General features: G+C 58.2%; 1 protein-coding gene across 1 annotated transcript; it reads left to right on the top strand.

Annotated features, from left to right (window-relative positions):
* Positions 1-1,404: 1,404 nt before the first annotated feature.
* Positions 1,405-3,626, top strand: HES1 (hes family bHLH transcription factor 1). The gene is made up of 4 exons (XM_026006156.2): positions 1,405-1,773; positions 1,923-2,018; positions 2,511-2,598; positions 3,033-3,626. Exons 1-4 carry the CDS (start codon positions 1,666-1,668, stop codon positions 3,581-3,583), a joined length of 843 nt encoding a protein of 280 aa, XP_025861941.2. The 5' UTR covers positions 1,405-1,665; the 3' UTR covers positions 3,584-3,626.
* The last annotated feature ends 15,134 nt before the right edge of the window (positions 3,627-18,760 follow it).

Here is an 18,760-nt window from a genome sequence, read left to right as displayed (position 1 = left end):
GAGCGCCCGCCCGCCTGGAAGCCCCCGCCCGGGTCGGGGTGCGGGGGGGTGAGCGGGGTGAGCCCGCCGCCCCCGCCCGGAAGGCCGACCTTGGCCCGCCCGCCCCTCCCGCCCCTCCCGCCCCTCCCGCCCCGCCCCTGCCCGCCCCGCCCGGACACACGCACCCCCGCCGCCGCGCGCGCCGACGAGCCTGCCGGGCGCAGGGGCGGGGTTTTCCCAGGCTCGGGCGCAGCAGCTGCTCTCGGCCGTCCCGGCCCCCCCGGCGCGCCCCCGCCCCCGCCCCTCCCCGCCCCCTCCCCTCCCCGCCCCGCGCTCGCACACGCACTCACACACGCACACACACATCCTCCGGCCCGGCCGCAGCCGCCGCCGCAATAAAACATCCTGGCACGTGCTCCGGCCCCGGGCGCGCCCTCCCGGCCGGCTGATGTCAACCGCGGCGCGGCGGCGGCGGCTCTTAAAGGGCCCGCGCGCGCCGGGGCCGCCGGGGGAGGGGAGGGGCGGGGAGGGGCGGGGGAGGGGAGGCCGCCGCCCGGGAGCCCGTGGGCGGGAGGGGACGGAGGGCGAGGGCGCGCGCGCGGGCCTGGGGCCCCGCCATCAAAGCCCCTCTTGTTCATCTTTCATTTGAAATTCCATTTCCTTTCTGCCCGGTTGGAAATTATTCTGATTGTTTCCTGGGGAAGCGCGGGATCCAAGGCCCCAAGTGCAGAAGAGGAATGAGGGGCGCGCGGGGGGCGGGGGGGGAGGGGGGAGTTGCAAAAAAATAAAAACATCTTGCTCTGGAAACTCGCTCACGTAGGGTGGGAGGCACCTTTTCCTTTTTCAGTATGCAAAAAAAAAAAAAGATATTTTTGCCTCTTTTCTGCATGATCGATTTTACATCTCCCTCCTCGCCCCGATGTGTAGCGTCTCAGCGGTGACTCAGTTGGATGTTTCGGTAACTCACACCCTTGCACACGGTCTCCTCTTTCCTCCCTGTCCTTCTAAACCCTTTTTTAAAAAAAAAATACATATTGCAAATGAAGTTCTTGTTAGTGCCAGAGCAGCTCTATGCTACACGTGGAAGGGAATAAAGAGCAGAGACTCTGGCCCCAAAAGAAATAAATTAGACTGGGGCGAAACCTGCGGAAAAATCCCCTCTAAAGCAAAGCCCAGCGGGGAGAATAGCAAAGGGTTAAAATCCTTTTGATTGACGTTGTAGCCTCCGGTGCCCCGGGCTCAGGCGCGCGCCATTGGCCGCCAGGCCTTGTGCCCGGCGGCCAATGGGGGGGCGCGGCCCACGAGCGGTGCCGCGTGTCTCCTCCTCCCATTGGCTGAAAGTTACTGTGGGAAAGAAAGTTTGGGAAGTTTCACACGAGCCGTTCGCGTGCAGTCCCAGATATATATAGAGGCCGCCAGGGCCTGGGGATCACACAGGATCCGGAGCCGGTGCAGATAACAGTGGGATCCCCCGTCTACCTCTCTCCTTGGTCCTGGAATAGCGCTGCCGGCCGCCGAGTGGCCCTAAGACTGTACCCTAAGCCCCCAGCACTTGCTCAGTCGTCCTGCGGAGGCCTCCAGTGAAAGGGACATAAACAAAGCAATTTTTTCTGTGTGTGTGTGTGTGAAGGACTCCAAAAATAAAATTCTCTAGGGACTTGGGGAAAAAAAAAAAAGCAACAGAAAATGCCAGCTGATATAATGGAGAAAAATTCCTCGTCCCCGGTGGCTGCTACCCCGGCCAGTGTCAACACGACACCGGATAAACCAAAGACAGCATCCGAGCACAGAAAGGTAAGGGCAGCGCCGCTCTCCCTGCAGCCCCGAGACCCAGGTCGGCGTGGGAGGCGGGGGGCTCCCTTCTCCTAACCCCGGGGTGAAGCGGCAGATCCCAGGGGGAACTCGGGGCGCTTTGTAAAAAAAAAATTATAATTTCTTTGCAGTCATCCAAGCCTATCATGGAGAAAAGACGAAGAGCAAGGATAAATGAAAGTCTGAGCCAGCTGAAAACACTGATTTTGGATGCTCTTAAGAAAGATGTAAGTGGGTAATGCTGCTTTTTTTTTTTTCTCTTTCAATTAAAATGAAATCCCATTTCTGGGCTACTAAGCGCGAACCCCCCTCGCTGGCGGGATCGTCCCCGCCCGCACTGCGGTCTCGGGGCCGGAGGCCGGGCCCCGCCAGGGTCTGGGGATGTCGGGGGGCGGGGGGGGGGGGAATCCCAGGTGTCGGGGCCGCGGCCGGGCGGGGGGAACCCCAGGTCTCGGGGCTGCCGTTGGGGGTGACCCCAGGTCTCGGGGCTGCCGGCGGGGGGTCCACATGTGTCGGGGCCGCCGGCGGGGTGACCCCAGGTCTCGGGGCCGCTGTTGGGGGTGACCCCAGGTGTTGGGGCCGCCGTTGGGGGTGACCCCGGGTCTCGGGGCCTCCGGCGGGGTGACCCCGGGTCTCGGGGCCTCCGGAGGGGGTGACCCCGGGTCTCGGGGCCGCCGGCGGGGCGCTCACGTCCGTGCCTCGCCTCCTGCTGTGTGCAGAGCTCGCGGCATTCCAAGCTGGAGAAGGCGGACATTCTGGAAATGACAGTGAAGCACCTCCGGAACCTGCAGCGGGCGCAGATGACGGGTGAGGCGGCTGCGCGTCCCCTGGGGGCGCCCCGTGCGCCCCGCGGCGACCCCTCCCAGACTTCCGCCCGCGGTGGAGAGAGGCATTCAGCTGCGTTTTACTGCCTTGGCTCAGCCCCGCGTTCCCACGGTCTGGGCTTATTTATAGCCGCGGCTCCAAGTTGTTAGTGTTCCGGAGGGGGGGGGCGGGCCGGCGAGCAGGGGGGGCGCGGGGCGCGCAGCCTGGGGTCCCCTGGCCGCCCCCTCCCCCCCGCCCTGCAGGAGCCAGGCCCGGGCGGCGCGGAGGGGGAAGGGCGCTGCCCAAGGTCACCAGCGCGGGGGCGGGAGCAGAGGTGCAGGGTCCCCTCCCCTCCTCTCCCCCTGCCCTCCCCACCGGGTGGTCCGGGCGGGGCGGGCCGGGGCCTCGGGTGACCCGCGCGCCCCCTCTGCCCGCAGCCGCGCTGAGCACAGACCCGAGCGTGCTGGGCAAGTACCGCGCCGGCTTCAGCGAGTGTATGAACGAGGTGACCCGCTTCCTGTCCACGTGCGAGGGCGTCAACACCGAGGTGCGCACGCGGCTGCTCGGCCACCTGGCCAACTGCATGACCCAGATCAACGCCATGACCTACCCGGGGCAGCCGCACCCCGCCCTGCAGGCGCCGCCGCCGCCCCCGCCCGGCCCCGGAGGCCCGCAGCACGCGCCGTTCGCGCCGCCCCCGCCGCTCGTGCCCATCCCCGGGGGCGCGGCGCCCCCTCCCGGCGGTGCGCCCTGCAAGCTGGGCAGCCCGGCCGGGGAGGCCGCCAAGGTGTTCGGCGGCTTCCAGGTGCTGCCGGCGCCCGACGGCCAGTTCGCCTTCCTCATCCCCAGCGGGGCCTTCGCCCACAGCGGCCCGGTCATCCCCGTCTACACCAGCGGCGGCGGCGCCTCCGTGGGCCCCGGCGCCGGCTCGCCCTCCAGCGGCCCCTCGCTCACGGCGGACTCCATGTGGCGGCCCTGGAGGAACTGAAGGCCCGGGCACCCTCCCCTGCCCTGCCCCCCCCCCCCCCCCCCCCCCCGGGACACTCAACAGGAACTTGGACACTGGGAGACCAGAGGACTGTAATGATCAAGTGGTTACTTTGTTTCATTTTTTTTAATTTCTAAAAAGTTACTTTTTTTTGTAGAGAGCTGTATTAAGTGACTGACCATGCACTATATTTGTATATATTTTATATGTTCATATTGGATTGCGCCTTTGTATTATAAAAAAAACTCAGATGACATTTCGTTTTTTACACGAGATTTCTTTTTTTATGTGATGCCAAAGATGTTTGAAAATGCTCTTAAAATATCTTCCCTTTGGGAAGTTTATTTGAGAAAATATAATAAAAGAAAAAAGAGTGAAGGCTCCTATGTCTTAGAACTGATTATTTCGGTATATATGTAAAAAAAAAAAGGTTCTTGGCAGAATTTGTGGATTACATGTAATCTGAGAATTCAGTCATTGGCTCTATTGTTATTAAAAGAACATTTTTAAAAATCCAGCAGACCTTTTAGCGGCCTCCATGAAGTAAATTCCACTTAATTTGCAAGAACCCGTCTAATATGGCTACTCTGATCAATTTGCGGTCAATCTCTTAAATAGGATTTCAATTTTTTTTTTTTTTAGTTGCAGTTGGGTAAATCATTCAGTCCTGGTTTTCCTTCCAGCTCCTTCTGAAGAAGGCTGAACCAGACTGAAGTCAATCAATCGAGTAATGCGTGCCCACCACACAGTAAGTGAGACCCCCGTGGCGCCCCTTCCCTGGGGTAGCACACCCACATCCAAAGGAAACGGCTGCAGCCTCCGGCCCTCAAGCGCTGGAGCCCGTTTACTTAGTACAGAGGTGCAGCTAGCTGCGCAGTCCCTTGTACCGGCATCCAAAAGTTTGAAAATGCCTCTCTGCACCCTCTTCAAGCAAGCTGAGAAGGTCAACAGATTCCTTCTGCCAGGGGACAGCTAGTTAGACTCCCAAGTGGAGCCCAAGTCCAGATGATTAACACCAGACATATGTTTTTGATAAGTTTCTGCGCTTGGCTCTAATAGAGAAAGCATGTGGGGGCCGCGCTGGCAGGCACACAGGCCATCTTCCCTTTAATACAAACAGCAAGCGACCCCTTCGCTTGGTCATGCCCCATTTCCAGGCAAGATGTGGGCTCCAGATAGAAGCAAAAGGGTTGTCTCGGGTTTCAGCTCACATAACCCTCCTTAACAAGTCCTAACTCAAAGCGGACAGCTTTAAACTGTGCCAGGATCTGCAGGGAATTTCTTCCAAATCCCATCACAAAGGCTTGTCAGATTTTGTCAGATTTGGCCAGGTGTTTGACTGCATCCAGGTGTTGGGGAAATGAAAACCACGAGCCCTGCGAGACCAGACACATCAGCCGCGCTGTGGGTCTGGCGGGCGCGCCCTCCTCCCCCACCGCCGGCCAGTCCTCCTCCCGCCCGGCCCCTCCCGCCAGCCTCCTCTCATCCCCCTTTTAGAACGGCTTCTGGGAGGAGAAGGATGAGGCGGGAGAAATCAATCTTTGAAGCCTTCCTAACAAAGATAAAGCCAACGATTTTCTGTCTTGTTTCAAAAGCTTTACCTCTCCCCCGCCTTGCTCTGGCCTTTCCCACAGGCCAGCGTGGAGAGCGGCCGTATCGCGGGAATGATCTAGCCAGCAGACAGCACTTTTCTACCCAAATACCTTCGACCGACCCAGCTTTGGACGCAGAGGGAGAGTTTTCAAAGATATTTTTTAAAATTTGGCCCCTACTTGCCTCATTATGTGAAAGGTGTCCAATAAATACACGCACCCACCCCCGAGAAATACACGCACATGTACACACACCCTGATTTATTGTACCATTTTTCCATGATTTCTCTCTTGTTTGAACACAAACAAAATATCAATTGCTCTATTAAGACATCCAACACAAGCCTGAGTGCTGCATTTGGTAAACCTGTCCTCTGGAGCCCTAGAAGTCCTGAACTGTCCTGGCATAAATAATGGAGACGTCAGGGTCTCCTTTTTATAAAAATACATTTATGTTCTTTAAGAAGCCACAGACCCGCGCATGCACGCACGCACACACACACACAGCGGAATCTCTACACCAACTTTAAATTAATTAAAGTGAATTCTATTCATCAAAACTACATAAATTTCTTGGGGGAGGAAGTAATAAATTTAAGGAAAAGAAGTAAATATTTGCTCTTCTGATAATTTGAAAATCGTCTTTTTTATTTTTTTCTTGGAATTTGGGTCTAGACTCTTAGAGGAGGCATTTGTTTCTGTACAATGTGGAGAGAAGGGTGACACCCTAGGCCCCAATGGGAACTTTCAGGCTCCTGTGCCAGCTGCACCACTGAACTGGCTGTGTCACTTTGGATGAGTCACTTCCCTTATCTGGGACATTTCCAGGTCCGTAAAATGAGTGGGTTTATTTGGAAGACCTTGTGCCCTCCTGCACCCAGGCTGTTTCTGGAGTAATTAGTCGGGGTGGTGGGGCGGGGGTGGGGGCGGGGGTGGTGAAGCTTCAAAGACGACTGCGACTTTGGCCAGCCACCCCCACCCCAGTCTGGCCTGGTTTTACGACCTCGGGGCCCACCCCGCGGCCCCTGTCCCCCGCCCGAGGCTGTCCCGATGGTTCCCGGAGATAAGGCCCAGCGGCCCAGCTCCCAGCCCGGCCCAGCTGCCAGCCCCGCGTCCAACCGGATGCGGGCTGCCCCCCAGGAGGCCGACGAGCGCATTACCCTGTCAATGGAGGGCCTCAGGGCCCAGGCCCCTGCCTTCCGGGCCGCCTCCCTGGGAGCGGGGAGGGGCGCTGGGTCCCGCGATGGGGGCAGGTGGGGGGGAGGCGCTGGGCCGCAGGGGCGGGGGGGGGGGGGGGCGGGGAGGGGAGGCTCTGGGCTGTGGGGGGAGGCACTGGGCCGCGGGGGGGGGGGGGCGCTCGGCCCCCCGGGTAGGGTGTGACGGGGGGAGGGGGCGACAGGGGCTGCGGGAGGGGGGCACTGGGCCGCGGGGGTGGGGGGGATGGGAGGTGCTGGGCTGTGGGGGGAGGCACTGGGCCGCGGGGGGGGGCGCTGGGTCGCGGGGGGGGGCGTGCTGGGTCGCGGGGGGTGGGGCGGGACATAGGCTGCGGGGGAGGGTGCTGGGTCGTGGGGTGTGTGTGACAGGAGCTGGGGGGACACTAGGCCACGGGTTGGGGAGGCGCTGAGCCGCGCGGGGGGGGGCAGGGGCCGTGGGGGGGGGTGCCGGGTCGCGGGGGGGAGGGGGGCGTTGGGTCGCGGGGGCGGGCAGGGGCTGCAGGGGGGACCCTGGGCCGCGGGGTGGCCCCCCAGCCTCCCCGCCCCCCGTGAACACGCGCGCCCCCGCGCGCCCCCTCCCGGCCCGCGTGTTTCTGGGCTGGGGCCCGGGGTAGGCTGGACCCCCTCGTCGTCACCAGCGTCCCGGGAAACCTGTCATTAAAGTCCATTAACTTTTCCCACACCCCTTGGCCGGTAACAGCCGCCGCTAGCTTCCTCCTCGGCCCTAAGTGCAACCAGATGGGCCGCCGCCCCCCCGCCGCCCCCGCCGCTGCCCCCGCCGGGCGGCCCGGGCTCCAGGGAGGCCGCCGGGCTCGCGTCCGCGGCCCGGGAGGGAGCAGGCAGGGCGGCCACGCCGGGCGGCCCCGCGGCCAAGGTGGTTTGCTCAGCAGGCCCGGCTGCTCTCCGGCAGGAAATGAATAGCTCCCAGATGAGCTCAGGCAACCTGAGAGGTCGTGAGAACCGCGCGAACCCCCGCCTGTGCAGCCGGCAACCTGCCAGGCCGCGGGGGGAGGCCGCGGGGCGGGGAGGCCGGGGGAGGCCGCGGGGGAGGCCGGGGGGAGGCCGCGGGGCGGGGAGGCTGGGGGGAGGCCGCGGGGCGGGGAGGCTGGGGGGAGGCCGCGGGGCGGGGAGGCCGCGGGGCGGGGAGGCTGGGGGGAGGCCGCGGGGAGGCCGCGGGGGAGGCCGCGGGCGGGGAGGCCGACACACGAGCCCGCGCCCGCTCCCGCTGACAGGCAGGCGGCCGTCCCCGCGCCCCCGCCCGCCCCCGCCCGCCCCCGCCGCCCAGGCAGCAGGCCCGGCCGCAGAGCACCCCTCCCCCCTCCCGCGGCCTGGGGGTGGGGCGGCCGCCAGTGTTTTTCCAGCTCCCGGGCAGCAGTTAGAGGCCGGGAACCTGGGCCGAGGCCAGTGTCGCCCGAGGCCCCCGCGGCCTGCGGCCACTGTCCGACGTCGGCGGGGGCAGGCGGGGTGGGGGCCGCCTCCCAAGAAAGGGCCGCCAACCGCAAGTCAGGACGCCTAAAAAGAAAACCAAAAAACAGTATCTGGCTTCTGCAACCCCGAGCACCTACTAAGTGCTGCAAAGTTCAGGCTCCTTGACGCTGCTCAGCCCCAAGTCCCAGAGCTCTGGCTCAGCTGGGGAGGTAGACAAACATTCAAGTGACTCACCCGGGCAGGGTGAGGCAAGTGCCAAAAATGAAGTTTAAACAAAGGGCACCTGAGAACAGAGAGATTAATTCTGATTTGAGAGGAAACCAGGTAAGTTTTTCAGAGACTTGGCACTTGGAGCCGAGAGGTGAAGGATGAGATCAACAGGAAGAGAAAGGAGGAATGGGAAGGTGAAAGAAAACGCAGAGATAGGTAAATATGTAGGTCCAGTTTGGGGAAATTTCAGGAAGTCCACCAGGGTTGTCGTATTTAAATTTTCAAATGTAAATAATAATAATAATAATAAATTTTCAAATGTATAACTTGGCTTAAAGGAAAAAAAAAAAAAAGAAAGGGAAAAGGAGAAAAAAGAAAAAGAGGACCAAGCTGTCTGCTTCAGTCCTCGGTTTACTGCAGAATAGCCCACGGGTTTAAAGCACAGGGTCCAGCTTCAGATGGCGTAGGTTGTAAGACCAGGGCAAATTAAATGCCCTAAGCCTCATCTGTAAGTTGGGGCTCAGAGGGGTGGTATTTCATGGGGTGGTGAGGATAAAATAAGTGAATGCACGTAAAGCATTTGGAATGCTGCTGGGCACAGGAGACCTCAACACAGGTCAGCACAGCGAGGGGGGCGTTCACCAGACCAGGAAGCCAACCCTGGACTTTGCCCGGTGACTCCAGGGACTGCTTCTAATTGCACCAGCCCCACGTGGAAGGCCCACCGCTCCTTCCAGAGTTTCTGAATTTCATCTACTCATTCGATAATGACTGAGCAGGCACTATGGGAATAAAGGGAGAAGAAAGGCATGATCTCGACAGCTATAAAGCTCACGGTCTAGAAGGGGCGACAAATGGTAAAATAATTAATGATAACAGTAGTTACTCTGCATTAAGTGCAATAAAGAGTAGTGTACCCTGGTGGTACGAAAGGAAAGGGGACATGTCATGGCAGGTAAGTTCTTGGTCCTCCAAATTATGATCAATCTGCGCATTTTCGTGACCGCCCACACTGCTGGCACAGCATATGACCAGTCAGATTCCACCATAGAAAAGTTATTGTCAAATGGTTAATTTCTACACCATTTTACAACACTCATATCTTCTGAACGAGCACAATCACCGGATGTGGTCAAGGAACTAGACGCACAGTCTAGGAATCCTGGCCACTACCTGTGAAATGCTGAGCAAATCCCGTGGAGTCTCTGGGCTTCCACTGCCTCCCTGACAAGGCGAGAAGGTCGGGCCGGAAGCCTCTGAAGACCTCTTCAACCTCATGGTCTGCGATTCTCCTTCCTCAACACGCTCCCATGCGTCTCTACATTTTGACACATGCTCTGTGGGTCCAGGAACCCGTATCGGGCATATTTCAAAACATTCAACCAAGGTCTGGGATGATTTTACAACCAAGTATTTTCACCTGCAGTTAAAGATGAGGAAACAGACCCAAAGAGATGGGCATTGGATTTCCACTGTGGCAGGGAGATAGCCTGGCTGTGTTAGTGAGAGTCCTGCTCACTGCGTGGCACATCAAAGGAAGACTTCATCTCACGGGATTTGCTCACATATCTGCTCCTAAGACCCTATTCTCCACTGTAATATCTTGTTATCTTGCTGGAAAAACAGAAGAACAAGAGTTAAAAACACTATCACTTTCCCTCTTCATCCTAGAAGATTGCTTCCTATCCTTCTCATTTATCCATTTCTTTTCTGAAAAAAAGAACGTGATCTGTTGTTTATCAGGGCTCCTTCCATTTAGGGAACATAGTTCCACAGTTGGCTAGAATTTTTCCACTAGTACAGTCACTGAATTAAATAAACTTACTGAATTAGTCTCTTTAAACAAGAATGTGCGTCTGAATTAGTGAAAAATCTGAATTTTAAATATCCAATAGGGAGAGCAGTAAACTTTGCAAATACTTGTAGTGAGTCTGAATTCATGGTTTACAAAAGCACTTGCTCTTATAAAACTAATGCATCAGGGTCATTTAAAGAACGTATTCTCCTAAACAGGTTAAACGTGGCTCTTGCAATATTATTTATTTTATAGCTGACCCTTGAAGAATGCAGGTTTGAACTGTACAGGTCCACTTATACATGGTGGGTTTTTTTCAATAAATACAGTACTATAAATGTATTTTCTCTTCCTTGTGATTTTTTAAAAGATTTTATTTATTTATTCATGAGAGACACAGAGAGAGGCAGAGACACAGGCAGAGGGAGAAGCAGGCTCCATGCGGGGAGTCCGACGTGGGACTTGATCCCGGGACCCTAGGGTCACGCCCTGGGCCTAAGGTGGAGCCACCCGGGCGCCCCTATATGCAGATTTTAGAATGAGGGAGGCTGGTGCTACGCCTCCTGCACTGTGCGAGGGTAACTGTATAAATCTTTCTTTATAGTAAGAAAAAGAGCTATGATCGCAACCCAAGTAAGTAATTGCAGCCTAAATTCATAATAAGGCTTTCCCGTATCTATTCTGCGTCTGGATATGTTTCCAGTTGTAATTTGCCTCTAGTCAGGCAGAGATCGATCCGCGTTTTTCCCTTAAAATTGCAAGTATCACCAGACCAGAGCCGTGTTATTTAAGGAATGCTATTTGCGACTTACTGTTTTATCATTCACACATGTGGTCTGTTTTTACGTTGGACTAATTTCACCTGTTTAGTCACCATTGTGAGACATGACCTTCGTGAGTCCAGCTTTCAGAAGACACCCGCCTCGAGAACAACTCTTGGGGCCCACAGACACCAGCACCCAAAAGGTCCTGCTTCCTGCCACATAGGTTTGCGTCTATCAGCTTTTCCCCCAGCCATAAAACCCGTCTGTGTGGCATCAAAATGTGTAACAGGAATTCCATTCCTTCGCGGGGCCAGGAGAGGGCAAAAGCGAAGGCAAATGCGTTTGAGAAGCAGCTGCCAGTAGATGACGTCCGGGAGTGAGACTTAAGTGGGAAAGTGCTGAAGCCATTCCCTCATTTCACTGAATGCCCGGGAGATATATGGGCTCAGGGGTAGGACACAAAATGTAAAGGAAAGCTTCCCACAGCCCAGCTTTGTGAGGAACAAATACTCTTGAACATGCCCAGCTATTCTTTCCTGTGCTCTGTTCCATAATGGGGACCCCCGTGGTTATTTTTATACAAATAGACTCTTGCAAAACCAGACAGATATTTCCCTTAAACTTCTTCATAACAAGGTAATTGTGGGATTGGCCATTAATGCCTTGCAGAGGACAGCAAGCCTAAAACAGAAACAAAACAAAACAAAAAAACAAAAATGAAAGACTCATTTGTGTGTCTTTGGGTTTGTTTTTTGTTTGTTTTTTGCTGCAAAAAGCCGTATTTTTAAAAAGATTTATTTGTTTATTCATTATTTATTTATGATAGACAGAGAGAGAGAGAGGCAGAGACACAGACAGAGGGAGAAGCAGGCTCCATGCATGGAGCCTGATGCAGGACTCGATCCCAGGACTCCAGGATCACGCCCTGGGCCGAAGGCAGGCGCCAAACCGCTGAGCCACCCAGGGATCCCCCCAAAACTGTATTGTTTCCATTTGGTCCAGGGTTTGGGAGAGGGGCTCCATGGTGGTTAAAAAGCTGCCTAGTGGCCCCAGGGAGAGGCTCAGGCCCAAGCCCTGGGACCAGGGGGATGCCAGAGGGGCCCCTCAAAGGCTGCCAGGCTCCAGAGGCTCCTGGTGGTGGTGAGATCCTCACACAGCGCGGCCTGGGGGCCGGCCAGCCAGCCTGCAGAGGTGAGTCAGGTGGTCCCCAGCTTCCGGATGGCTTCCCCTCCTCTTCTGGGAAGTGGCTCTGCAGGAAGTCCAGAGACGGGGGTCTGAGTGGGCATGCAGATCCCCACGACCCGGGTTCAGACTCCTGTCCAGAACCAGGGCGGCATCCAGGGTTTCCCACACTGCTCTCGGGAGTGTGGCTTCTGAAGTCGCTGGGCTGGTGTTGCACCTTCAAGAGGCTCAGAGCCCTCCAGCTTCTCCCCAGCCAACTCCCCGAGGAGTGGCCCCCGCCCTCCAGAGCTATGTCATCGTGGTGGAGCCAGAAGCCCAGAGATGGGGCTGTGTGGAGGCTGCAGGTACGAGTTGGACACGCGGCTGATGGCGGCCTCCTCGTCAGTGAATAATTCCGCCAAATCTGGGAGCTCGTGGTTGATCCCTAATGAGGTGCTAAGCTGGAAATAGACTGTGGGCCACCCTGGAGGCAGAGGGTGGCCGGGGAGAGGGCTCCGAAGGCAGCTGCTGCCACAAAGGAGGGTGGCCGCAGGCTGCTGGACGGGGCGTCCCTGGGTTTGTTCCATCCCAACACGGTTGAAGGGAGACGCAGATTCACGGACCCCCCCATCCCCTGCCGTCTACCTCACTTGTGTTTTGTTTCCTTGTTTTGGGGTAGAGGAGGGGGAAGGTGGAGAAGCCAGGGTTGGAGAGGCAGCGTAGTGTGGTCCTCCAGAGACCTCTGAAGTGTGCTCTCCTGACTTCACTGTAAGTTCAAGGCAGAGAGCATCCGTCCAAAGGAGAGACGTTCTGGAACCGCCTAATGCTGGAGTCCTTCAAAGGGGTAACTTAAAAGGCTGTTCTGGCCTCACGTAGTCACCCAACTCCAATATCTGGTATCAAAAACCCAAGGCCGCGGCTCTATTTAAACACACGCTGGTATAAAGGACAAGTTGCATTTCCCGCGGTCCGTCGTCTTGAAATGGAGCAGCCGGTGCCTAACCTGATGCTGGGCTGATCTCAACTTGCTTTCTAAGAGCGAGCTTTGCGCTTGGCACGCAGGCTCCCCGGCTGCAGGCCTCAGCTCTCCCTCCCTGCCGGGGGCCCTCAGCCTCTCCGCTGTGCTCCCTGGGAGGCTGTGCTCTTCGTGCACCCCGGCATCTCGCCTTGGCTCTCCCTGCCTTTGTTTTGAGGCTGCTGGACTGATGGGTGCTCCTCTCCCCGACCCAGGCTGCCAGTGGGCAGGGCCGGGGGGGATGCGGAGCGTGTGCACTTGCGCTGGGCACCCGGGTCCTGGGAGTCGGGGTCTGTACCTGGGCCAGGGGTGCAGATGCCGTGGGCTGAGAGCGAGGACACCACCTTTGCCCCCCCCCACCTCTGGCTCCTCCTCCTTCTTCTGGTGGAGACCTGCCCTCCGCAGCATCCCGCTCTCTCCCTCCTCTCTCCCTTCTCCTCCCTGACGCTCACCCTTACCTGGCTGGTGCTCCCTCCTTTCTAGGGGATGGGCTCTGAGGTCAGCGCTCTCCCCTGGGCAGGTGTGGTCTATTCCTGCCTTCCAGCCTCCCTTACCTTTTGCCTTTTCCCGGGGCACAGGCATGTTCATTCCTCCACAGCCTCCGCAGGCCCAACGTCAAGCCCGCGGCTCCCCCCACCTGTGGCTTCTCCCTTCTCAGCAGGACCCCGTGACTCCTCCCGCGTGTCCTCCCACATGGCCAGGCCTCTGTGTCCCCCCTCCACAGGATGCTCTGGCCGGAGCAACCCAGCGAACAGACCTGACGGTCGCTTTTCTGTCCTTCCCTCTGTCCCTCCCTCTGCCGTCAGTGAGGCTTCCACCAGGTGCCAACTCCATGCCCTCCTTCCTTAGCCCCTGGGGCGCCTCTTCCTGCGAGCTTCCGCCGACCTGTCTGGCAACTTCTCAGCCCCGGTCACTGGGTTCCTCCCTCCTGCTCGCTCCGTTGAGGCCGCTGTCCCTGACAACGTGTCCACGTCCCGTGTCTCCCATTGCCCAGCCGGCCACGGCAGGGATCGGCACCCGCATGAAGCCCATCACGTCTGCTGTCTCCCTCCTCGGCTTCTTTCCCAAGCTCCAGACCAGATCCCACTGACCGCTGGGCCTCGCCCCATGGAAGTCAGTAGGTCTCAAACCCCCACATGCGAGATGCCCACCTCCGTCTCCCCGGGCTCCACGCGACCTCCTCCGCCCCCCACGTCCTCCCAGTGTCAGGGTCACCAGGAGCCCCCCTCAGGCTTCCCTATCTGAGGAATCTCAACCCCCATTGGCATGACCTTCGTGCAGGAGTCTGGGGGCTCTGCTTCCCCCCTGCAGCCTGGCAGCCTCCAGCCTGTCATCTGTCCAAGGGTTCACACCTCTGAGAAAACACCTGAAGGCTTCCTATGGCCCATGCGACTGCAGGACCTGTGTGATTTGCTCCCGGCCTACGCACCTGCCCTTGGTCTGTAAGAAGCTGCATCCTGTCTGTCACCACCCGCCGGCAAGGCTCCCTCCGAGCTCCCTCTGGCTTCTACCCGTCACTACACTGTCTTGGGCTGGGGCTGGGCCTCCAGGGCTTCCCATCTCGGGGCCTCCTACCCTAGGTGTCCTGCAAGACTTTGCTCAGTCCGCCCGCTTCCAGAAGCCCATCCTGACCCCCCAGTTCCCTGCTATGGCCCCTCGCCCTCCGTCTTGTCCCATCCTGGGCTCTCGAGCACAGCGCTGGTCGTACTGGGTTAGCGTGTCTGGTTCTCTGTGTCCCCAACCCAGAAGGGGCAAGTGTTGGAGGCAAAAGACACACGTTTTTCTGTTCTCCCAGCAAGTGACACAGGGCCTGCCGTACAGAAGATGCGCAGAAGCTGCATGTCAGCGTGCCGAGAGGCTGGATATCGATAAAGCTGGCCGCTGACGTTTGAATAATACTTCAGGTTCACAAAATGCTTCCACGGCCCCCGTGTCATGTGACCCCCAAGGCAACCGATGTAGGTAAGTGGGCCTAGGAATGTTTTTTTAAAAAGATTTTATTTATTTATTCATGAGAGACACACAGAGAGGCAGAGACACAGGCAGAGGGAGGAGCAGGCTCCATGCAGGGAGCCCGATGCGGGACTCGATCCCGGGACCCCAGGATCAGGCCCTGGGCCAGAGGCAGGTGCTAAACCGTTGAGCCACCCAGGGATCCTTGGGCCTGGGAATGTTAACCTGATGGCAAACGTGGATAATCAGCCTCAAAGACAGTAGCTGGTGCTGCCCAGAGGGCGGCCAGGCAGCGACGGAGGGGTCCCGGGCCTGCGCCCTCGGGCTCAGCGCCACCTTTCCGGGGCCTATAGCTACGAGGCCTGCCCCCGCCGCCTGCCTCCGTGGCTGCGCTGCTCCCTCCCTGCTGATGTCCAAGGGGGGCCTCGATCCAGCCTCGCTGTCCTGCATTTTTGCTACAGAGGTAACCAGCACCGATCCGGAGCAGCTGGAAATCTGTTCTCAGCCCTGCTCTGCGGCCTTAAGACCACAACGGAAACCTCTCAGGACCCGAGCGCTGCAGGTTCCTTCCTTCCCCTCGTCTCCCAAGTGGCAGGGAATTGATGCAATTGAAGGCAAAGAGGTTTTTTAAACATGAAGATTAATGATCCTCGGCGCAAATGAATTACCAGGAATTTTTGAGAATCAGAAGTTCTGCCGAGGGAATGGGAAAGCAAATCCCAAAGTTTATGAGAAAGAAAGAAAGAAAGAAACCATCAGATTATGGAGATCGTATTTGTATGGCTGCTTCGAAACAGAGCCGTCCTGTACCAGGTGAAGCACCCGGGAGACTCTTCCTACGGGGCTGGGCTGCCCCTCACTTGGGCCCCCTGGTCTGATAAGTGACAGGAGCCCCGGGAAGAGCCCGACTGAGCCATTTGTCCCTGGAAAGTCCTCCCTGTGACCGTGAGCCGCCCCGCAGGGCCGCCCGTCCTCGTCCTCACAGGCTCCGGGGAACCCCGGGCCCCGCGCAGAGCCGGGCTGGCAGGGAGCACAGGGCCGCTCTCGGAGGGCCCCTTAGGGAAGGAGGTTGTGGCTGAGGTTTCTTCCTTTCCCCGCTTTCCAAATACTCTGCAAAGCGGCGATGCTACTTTTGTAGCTGAAATGTTCATATTTTTAAAAACGAGTCTTTGGCAACTGCTTAGAGAAAATAATCTTGTCTCCTGAGTGCCAGCCTTACTGACCAGCGGCTCGGCTCAGCACTTAGGATCCCTTCCCCAGTCCTGAGGGAGGCTGCGGGGGCGGGCTGCGGGGCGGGCCACGGGCCACCCACTGGCTCTTCTCCACACCCCTCTGTGGGGTGGGCCCGGGCCCAGGAGAGACCTTGTAGGCTCCTGCTGCAGGGTTGGCCCAGCTCCAGGGCTTCAGGCTGTGGACCCCGCCCCGCCCGGCCTGACCTCAGCTCCACTCTCCTCCCCACGCAGGATGCCAAGCGCCCGTAAGTCTCCGAACTCAGCCCTCGGGAGAGCCACACATTGGCCTCGCCGCGGGGCAGAGGTGGCGCTTCTTTCTCCTTTGCTCCATCCGGCCTGGCCCCGTGGCCCTTCCGATGAGCAGAGGGTGGCAGGGGCGCTGCTGGCCGGGCCCCAGCCTCGGAAGGGCCGGCCTTGCCTTGGCGCCCAGGGAGCACCAAGGTGCCCCCAGGAAGCCCGCTACGCCGGCGAGGCTCGGGCCCGTCGGTGCGCGGCCCACGACAACGGAGACACCCCAGGCCTTCCGCTCTCCAACACCCCTCCTTCCCCATTCCCCTGATTATGCCTGTTCGCCCACTCATCGTGTTCATGGCATACCCGCAGCACCCGAGGTGCCAAGGGGAAGAAGCGGGGCTCCCAGCATCCGAGCAGCCTGAGCAGTGATCAGGAAGCAGCAGAAGAGCATCAGACCAAACTGGTCACAAGTGATTGCGGCACACGGAGTGTCCCGAGAGGCAGCGGGCGGAGGACAGAGAGGCGGGCAGGGGGCGGCACCTGTGCCCACGTGAGGATGGTGAGCGCCCCCGAAGTCAGGTCCTGAGGAGTTGAGGCCTGCCTCTGGCAACGTCGCACCACACGGGCCTCGAAGGTCGTGGTGACAACACTGCCTGTGAACCCAAGTGTCACGGAAGCCGGTGGAGCCGGGGCTGCTCCAGGGGGCTCGAGCACCAGCTGCACAGGCGACCTAACATGTTCCAGTAGCCACGTAATTTAAAAGGAAGAAAAACAGATTGATTTTAATGTTTTATTTGATCCTATAATATATCCAAAATATTTCAACACACAATCCACATGCGAAATTATTAATGGGATATTAGACGTTCTTTTTTTGGTTCTTAGTCTTTTGCTTTGTTTGTTTTTTTAAGATTTTATTTATTTGTTTATCCATGAGAGACACAGAGAGAGAGAGAGGCAGAGACCCAGGCAGATGGAGAAGCAGGCTCCATGCAGGGAGCCCGACGTGGGATTTGATCCCGGTACCCCAGGTCATGCCCTGGGCCGAGGCAGACGCCCCACTGCTGAGCCACCAGGGGCCCCAGTACTTAGTCTTTGAAGCAGGTGTGTGTGTCATAGTGACGACACCCCTCCATCCAGAGCAGCCACATATCAGGTGCTCAGGTGTCCCACCCATGGCCGGTGGCTGCCAGCCCGGCCAGAGCAGCACTTGGGATGCAGTGGCCGTCGTCCTCCCAGATACCCCGGCTCAGGGCTGTCTTCTTCCTTCCTCCCTTCACACCCACGTGCCATCATCACCCAAGAGCTCAGGTAGTTCAATCCCGCTAGGGCTGTCCCATCGTTTCTGCCCCAGTGCAAGTGTCCTCCCTATTTTGCACATCAGTTACTGCTACGTCCTCCGAGCTGGGCTTTTGGCCTCTACGCCCACCACTCTCTGTCCACAAGGCTCCCGACACCCTTGCTAAACGCAGCTCCCACCTTCTCCCCTCTCCCTGCAAAACCTTCCCCAGCCATCCCGCCCACGGGGTTCAAACTCCCTCGAAGGCCTACGAGATCCCTCCAGGAACAGTCGCATGCCTCCTTTGAGCCTTCCTTCGCTCTGTGCCCTTCACACAGCACCGTTTACACCCAGGTAAAGGCAGTGCCGGCGACCTTGCAACATTTGGCTACGCGTCGCCTGCTTGTTGCTTTATCGCTTGTTTGTTCTTGCCCCACAAGCCGACTCTTAGCGAAAGCATGACATGGCGAATGGGCATAATCAGGCATCACAAGGTGTGTGTGTGTGTGTGTGTGTGTGTGTAAATTAATGGGCTAAAGTATACTTAATTGTATTTTGAGCAACCTATGACATCACCTGAAACGGCAAGAAAGCCTGTGGGTTATGACAAGTCCGGGCTGGGAATCGCTCCCCTTGATTTTGGTTAGGCCGCCACCTTTGAAGTAGGGTGGGAAGCCCTTCCTCGTGGCTTTCTTCCCCCCGGACTGAAACGCTGAAGTAAGTGGAGGCGTGATTTTGCAGACCCCACTCCGAAGGAGCATCCAACCCAGGTTCACGTGGTGTGTGCACGCCGGGACCCCTCCCACGGCGGCTCCTGAGACGGTGGCTCTGGAATTAGACTTGAGGTGAGCTGAGTCGTAGGTCGTTACTGAAGGAGGCCGCACTCGCAGCTCTGGACATGAATGTGCAAAGGCCAGGGGTTCATGTGCAAAGGCCAGGGGCTCACGTGCAAAGGCCAGGGGCTCACGTGCAAAGGCCAGGGGCTCACATGCCTTAGGCCAGGGGCTCATGCGCCTCCTCCGCGGCCCCATCACCTCAGTCTGGCCTGTAGACCTGATCTGGTTTGATTTTTATTTGGTTTGGGAACCTCCCTCAGTGCTTTGCATGCATTTGGGTGTAAATGAGGGTCTCCTGGCTAACAGCTTCTGCTCTCCATCAGCACATAGGGGCCCTTCCCCCTGCCACGCTGTGGGGGGCCGGGGCTTTGCTGAGAAGACCCTAAGCTCACCAAGCGCTGGCTCCCCAGGCCGCCTGGAGTCCTGGTCTCCTTCCTTCCCACCTCCTCCCAACACTGGGCTCT

The sequence above is a fragment of the Vulpes vulpes genome, unplaced genomic scaffold, assembly GCF_048418805.1.
Source record: "Vulpes vulpes isolate BD-2025 unplaced genomic scaffold, VulVul3 u000000759, whole genome shotgun sequence".
NCBI classification, from domain to species: domain Eukaryota; kingdom Metazoa; phylum Chordata; class Mammalia; order Carnivora; family Canidae; genus Vulpes; species Vulpes vulpes.
The sequence above is the reverse complement of the archived record's forward strand: the minus strand, read 5'-3'. Positions and strand labels throughout refer to the sequence as shown.

Coding starts and splice junctions, on each gene's coding strand:
- HES1 (XM_026006156.2), top strand. CDS start 1,666: ATGCCAGCTGATATAATGGAGAAAAATTCCTCGTCCCCGGTGGCTGCT. Junction 2,019..2,510: donor TGGATGCTCTTAAGAAAGAT/GTAAGTGGGTAA, acceptor TGCTGTGTGCAG/AGCTCGCGGCATTCCAAGCT. Junction 2,599..3,032: donor GCAGCGGGCGCAGATGACGG/GTGAGGCGGCTG, acceptor CTCTGCCCGCAG/CCGCGCTGAGCACAGACCCG.